A 6,616-nucleotide genomic window follows, 5' to 3' on the forward strand; every position below is an offset into this window, starting at 1 on the left:
GCTGCCGGAAAATGGTCTGTTGGGAGCGGGCTAAGTTGTACAAACTTAACCGTTCAGCGTACCGGCCTTTTCCTGTGCTGCCACGCCCTGTGTGGTTAGAACTCATCCCGCTGACCTGGAGTAGCTGCCGGGCTGTTATGCTGCCGGCTTAGCCGAACCACAGATTCCCTGATACACGGTACTTTATATTTACAATTACGTTACATCTCATATTCCTGATCACCTTGTCCATAAGTACAGTTCGCGTATAACACACCCCTTAGTCCAATCTTTCTTCCGGAGTGTTTGACACTTAATTCCTCAAACTTCCATTTTAGACCCCTTTTATGTGGAAGTATCAAGGTCATTTTACCAGAGACTTTACTTACCCCACGCTTCATTCTATCCTTTTACCTGTTTTCCTTTTAGAGGGGAGAGGACACGTGTTTTGATTGGTCCAGGATGCTTTATTGCCAATTGGCACAATTCATTCCTCCAGCCTGAGAAGTTGACCGGGTTCGATTCTAGAGAGGTTGAGAAGTGAGTGGAGTACATGAGAAGGTGAAGAGGAGGTCCAGGGTGAGGAGAGCGGGTAGTACTAGCATCGACTTGCTCGCACACGTGGCGGTGTGGACCCCCCCATCTCTCCACCCCCCCTCCGGAGCATGACAATGACCCCTTGTGCGACGAGGCAGGTTCGGGCCTCCAGGACGCACCACCGGGCTCCCTCCCTGTGCTCCTTCCGCCTTCGTCCTTCTCCTTCCTCGGCCTTGTCCGACCACCACCACAACAACAACACAACAACAAAACCACCACACCTCCCCCACCCGACCGTCAGTGTCAAACTCCCGCCCGCCACCAGGCTCAGGTCGAAGTTAGGTCCCTAGTCGCGCACGTCCTAGACTCCGGAACGCAGTACGCCTCTCTGCGTCCGCGACGTCCTCCAGCTAGACGAGGTCCCCATCGCGTCCAGAGGTGAGCGTCGTCGAGGTAGGCACGAGACGTTCTTTACCCTAGTCTCCTTAAACTGTGACCGCAAATAACTTCCTTTGTGTTCTCGTCAAAACATCTACTTATACTTGGTCTAACATCAGGATAAATTATGGATGGAGACAACGAGAGGGGCTCCAATGATTGTGAAAAGGTAGCAATTGACACAAAAGAAAACCTACAGTGTTTAACTCTGGTAAGTATGGTAAAAGGGAAGAAAAAAGATCTTATGGAAAATAAACATTAACTTTTTCTTATGGAATCGTGAAAGGTAAACTTCACAAAAAGACCACGTTAAGTAGTCTACTTAATTAATGGTAGTCAAGAAAGGTTTAACAATGACCGTCATCGTTCATGGGAATCGCAATTACGCAATGGTCTGATACACACAAAGATAGAATTTCACCCGGAGACACAAGTAGTCCCGAGGTCCTTCGGACTACCTCCTCGCAGTCCTTCGTGTATCTCCGCGGCAATTTCGGTAGTTCGTCAAAGTCACTCGTCTACCCTTGGTCTTCTCGAAGATGTTCCGAGACGATTCCTTTATGTATATACATATTCATTTTTATGTATTATAATCATATGACTCTTTAAATTTTATGTACAACACAGAGGAAGACGTCTCGGACACTACTTCTCTCCTTTTTTCTTTTGTTCACTTTGTTTTTGACTTCAGTAAATAAAATTAGTGTACTACAAAAACATATCAAACAATCGTAGTTTGCACTACCAAAAGTATAACATTGTGATATGTAGTAGGTTCTTACATTAATTTACATATAAAGTACTAATGATTAAAGAACAGTATAGTACCTTAATAAATAATCTCAAAAGAAGTGCCGTCTTTCGTCAGACAGTAGGTGGTACCGTCCGCTTTAATACTGTGGACGTGCTTTTTATGTGTTGTATATGACGTTATAGCCTGGACCATACATCGTTTATGACCGACGGGGATATGGAGAGATTATAGTGATAATGACGAGTTATAATTCACGTAAAATTTCATAAAGATGGATGTATACATAAGATGAGATAATCGCAGTACACAATCATACTGCAAGAATATGTATGAGAAGTTTACATACATAGACGAAATTAAGAATATAACAAATGGAAGTAAATGCTCGTTGAACATAAACTTACTTGAAAGGCCAGAAAGTGAGTCAGACCTGAACATGTGAGAACTGGGACACTGACCTCAGTATAAGGCCTAATGACAGTCTAAACTGGGGAAGAATCCAGAACTAAACCATGGAACTAACCCTGAAAACAGTCAGCGACTGGAACCATGTCCTAAACACTGTACAGTGAGTAACTGGAAGTTGACAGGGCAGACCGTAATGTGTCTGAGCCCTTGGAGAGTCAAATCCTAACAAAAAACAGAATTTACTTGGCCTAACGAACCCTGATCACTGTATAGCCTGAACCTGTAACCTCTGATTGGCTGTTCAGCTAGCGAATCAGTGCATGAGAATCGAAACGGAAGTGAGGGACCCAAACAAACTATTAAGAAGGCAAATCTGAGATTTCAGCTCTCGACACAGGTTCGGGAAAGCCCCATGAGCTTCTCGCTGTAGAGTGAAAATGGAATGCACTATTTGTTTGTATATATCACGCAGTCTGTCTTCCGGTTGTTGCCTCTTTTGAATGACGAATACACACTACCGCCACCTGCTGGTCAGGAGAGTTATTTCCACTCACGTGCAGTTCGTACGTGCAACTTGGCCGTCGGCTGAAGTCTTTGCGGTGTGTTCCAGTGCGACAGATGGCCAACACGCAGGAGACGTGAGGTGACGTTCCGTCGGGACGTGTTCTTTGGTGTCAGTTTGGTGTGTAAGGACCTTTATATACAACAGAAGGAAGAAGGAGGACGGTGGATGGCATATATATTTATATGTATAAAATATAAATAGTAGTACATTTGTTAAACTAACATCTCAAATTACAGTAAAATTGATGTCGTCAAGACTGGTTGCCCAAAATAAATGTGGGAGAAAGTGTGAAATGGATTGTATCTTTGATTCCAATCTAATTTTTGAGAACAGGATGAGATCGTCAAAGCTGAGGATGTTGTATTTGGATAGTATATATTGCAATGATAGTGTTTTAATGATTTCTATTTTTATAAAAAACTTTTAAGGCTTGTTTGGAAAGACCGGTTTCAGCACAGTCTGACTGGCCTGAGACCAGCAGGTAACACAGTGTTGTTAGAGAGAACGGTATGGACTATTATAACATCAGATAATGACAGCCTCACTCCCCCGAGGCGCACGCTGATTCTCCAGAATTTGAGCGGAGTTAATTCAGGTCAGGTGTTCAGGGACGGCTGAGAAAAGAGAAGCAGCAGTGAATAAGGTTAGTGAGAGCAAAGGCTGCCGTTTTAACCACAGTGTGTAACCGTTGTGATGGCTTCTTTCAGGAGAGACAGCAACCTGGTGAAGGAGGAGATCAAAACGTTCCTCAACAACCGCAGGATCTCTCAGGCCATCGTGGGCCAGGTGACAGGTACTGTGGGAACTTAGTAAAGTGAATACACTCTACAAGGACACATGTTACAGGATACTTTTCAGCATAAATAGTGCTGTTTTAAAGGGGTGGGAAACTTTAACTAACTCTTAATTGATTGGAAATGTATTCTTTATGTCCCGATTCAAGATTGTTTCTCGGTTCAAGTCAAAAGTGCACTTTTCTCATGTTTAAAGTGTGCCAAAGCCTTCACAGGTTTTTGTTTTTGCAATAATTTGCAATTCAAAACACAACTGGCTGCAAAGCTAACTGGTAACCATATACATACAAGATTAAATTAACTAACTAGCTTGAAAAAACGTTTCATTCTACTGTTCATTTAACAAAATAAGGTAATGAAAGTGTAATTTAACTACCCAATCTGAATCACTGCACATTTGATCTTGTTTCAGTCTGTATTTTTGACTAAAATTACATTTAGTTTTGTTTATTTAGTCATATTTTGTAATCAGTTTTTTTAATTTGAGTCTAATTTTAGCTGACTTAATGTCATTGGATTTGAGTCAACTAAATATACAGTAGTAAGCTACAGTAGATGGAGAGGAAACATCTATTTACCTGCTGTTATTATGGAATCGTTTGGACATGCAACGCATTGATTCTTCTGTAGAATAAGAAGTGACGTTGTTGTTCAACATAATTGTGATCATCAATCTGGTTACGTTGCAGCAGTATGTTCACCAACGTATTGCAGCAAATCACGTCCTCAATTAAACCCATTGATATCGGGACGTCTTCATTAGTGTAACGGGAGTTTTTCAGCGCCTGGCTCCCGGCCGATCTCACAAACCCTACTGTTAGTGCAGCGTGAAATAAATCAGTCTATAAATGAACGTGGGGAGATAACATGCCTCTATTTCTGCCCGCAGGCATCAGCCAGAGCTACATCTCCCAGTGGCTGCTGCAGCAGGGCCTGGAGATGAGCGACTCCAAACGCAGAGCCTTCTACCGCTGGTACCTGCTGGAGAGGAACAACCCAGGTGAGGGGTCACAGCTGGACTACACTTCAGATAAGGGCTTGGATCTGACTATTACAGAGCAGAGGAGTGGGGGGGATAGATCATTACAAGTGTGATGGATGTACAGAACAGGACGAATGATTATGAGGAAGCGCCTCAAGGTTGAACGTCAGGTTAATGATGATAGATGAGGAAGGGAAGTTGAATAAAAAAGAGTTTTCTTTCGTGAATGTGAACCACTGCTTGCTATTATTCCCCCACCATCTTTGTATTCCCATCCTCCTCCTCCTCGTCTTCCTCCTGCATGGTGAAGCCACACACGCCTCTTAATTCCTCACGCTAACCCCACCCTGGTCCTCGAGGTCAAGCAAGGACACGATGAGACAAATCTATACTTTCAGAGAAAAGACAAATGATAAAGGGAGTCCTGTCACTGGAGATGTGAATCGATGCAATGAGGCCTTCTGGTTTGGAATGAAACTTAAGCGGGTGAATGCGGTTGGTCTGCACAAGCTAGAGTAACAGATTGGGAAGGTGTTGACCTCTCTATGTCTGAGATACAGGGAGAAAATAACTTAAAATATTGGTATGGTTTAACCGACTTAACCCAAAGATTTTTCAAGGACTCTTTCTTTGCTTTCGGTCAGATTTTACACTCTGTTTTTTCACTAATCAAAGTCCTGCACCTCTCGGCAAAGACAACATAACTGCTAGAACTTAAAGTGTGTTTTGTGCAGTTATTCTGGCATTAATCATTAAAAAAAAGAAATACAAGGTGAATTCATTTGATCATTTCTTTTACAAAGGTTTGGGGGAAAGAAATGGAATTCATAGATTTGCCAAGAGCCTACAAGTGTTTCCAATATTATTGAAAACGGGGGGCCCTGATGCTAAATATAAATTGAACTATTTAAGTCATGGCTTACACGTAGCACTAAGAAGCACAGAATTTAATGTTTTTACAGGTTATTTTTTATCTTACATGGTTTAATTTCGGCAAAATATGAATTGCCATCTAATAATCCAGCGTTTTTAAGCTCAGATTTGGTCATTTTTCTTGACAGAAATTCAAGATTCTTACAATGACTGTTGGACATTTGAAAATGGGACAATACGTTTGTATTTACAGATTCTGATTTTGGTTAATGGTGCAAAAAAAACATGCTTTTCAAACCTGCTGATGGGACGTTGGTTTCAGAAGGTGGAACAGTAACCACCAAATATGCTCTTAGTTTTAAAAGTGTTTGTCTGACAGTAAAGAACGGTTTTAACTGACATGATAAGCCGATGGACCCCCTTGCAGACCCCGCTGTCTTCCTTCATCTTTACCCTTTATATTCCCCTAAACCCCCCAAGCTTTGCCTGAGCCCCTCTGTAGTTCTCAGCTGCTGGAGGTACTCTGGTGCTGGTTTTCATTCCTACATGGCTAACATTTAACAGTGATACTAACAATCTCTCAGGGACCACAATGCTTTGCTTCTCATAGACCTGCCCATCATGGATCTGAAAGAGAAGCAGTGTTGTTTAGTCCAATTGACTTTGAATTGGCGGAAACATTCAAAAACATATTACAAAGCAGGCATTTGTTGTTAAATTCTGACTGAAAAAAACAGGCAGGTCTACAGGAGTGTGTCAGTTAACCCAATTAAGTCCATTTCCAATTAGCCTAATCTGGTGTCACTGATGGTGGCCGTTGGTTTTGTCCCGACTGAAGGGCTGAGGTGGAGTGAAAGCCAGCACAGCGTGAGTCCCATGTCCAGGACCAGGGGGGGGGACAGAGACGGGACGGTAGCAGGGGCAAGTGGCAGCCTCCCCAACCCCAACACCAACCTCAACCCCAACCCCCCCCCGTGTGGAGCAGGCAGAGAGAGCTGCTGATGCACCTGCTGCCGTGGTACACTGCTGCTGCCGCCGCCGCCCAATCACAGACAGGTAACTGCCTCCCCCACTAAAAAAAAAAACCCTCTCTCCAAAATCTCTCCCAGCCTGCCACAAGGGACCCCTGCTCATAAGCCCCCTTGCATGTTACCCTGTAGCAGCTTTATTAGCTCGTGAAGGATGCTTTCAGGATGCACATCTCAAACGACAGTTAAACTAGAGCAGGGGTTCCCAACCTGTGGGGCCGCGTTGCAAGAGGGCCGCCAAATAATTAGCAAAACATT

At 43.3% G+C, this 6,616-nt stretch overlaps 1 protein-coding gene across 1 annotated transcript in view; it reads left to right on the forward strand.

Moving 5' to 3' along the window:
- LOC104946922 (homeobox-containing protein 1-like) overlaps positions 1 to 6,381 on the forward strand; it is a 16,212-nt gene extending 9,831 nt beyond the window's left edge. The window contains exons 2-4 of the mRNA XM_010772834.1: positions 3,389 to 3,474; positions 4,365 to 4,475; positions 6,169 to 6,381. Of these exons, the coding sequence (XP_010771136.1) occupies positions 3,389 to 3,474; positions 4,365 to 4,475; positions 6,169 to 6,332 (361 nt within the window). The 3' untranslated portion in view covers positions 6,333 to 6,381. The remainder of the gene's footprint in view (positions 1 to 3,388; positions 3,475 to 4,364; positions 4,476 to 6,168) is intronic.
- The last annotated feature ends 235 nt before the right edge of the window (positions 6,382 to 6,616 follow it).

The sequence above is a fragment of the Notothenia coriiceps genome, unplaced genomic scaffold (assembly GCF_000735185.1).
Source record: "Notothenia coriiceps isolate Sejong01 unplaced genomic scaffold, NC01 NC01_scaffold00000339, whole genome shotgun sequence".
Taxonomy (NCBI): domain Eukaryota; kingdom Metazoa; phylum Chordata; class Actinopteri; order Perciformes; family Nototheniidae; genus Notothenia; species Notothenia coriiceps.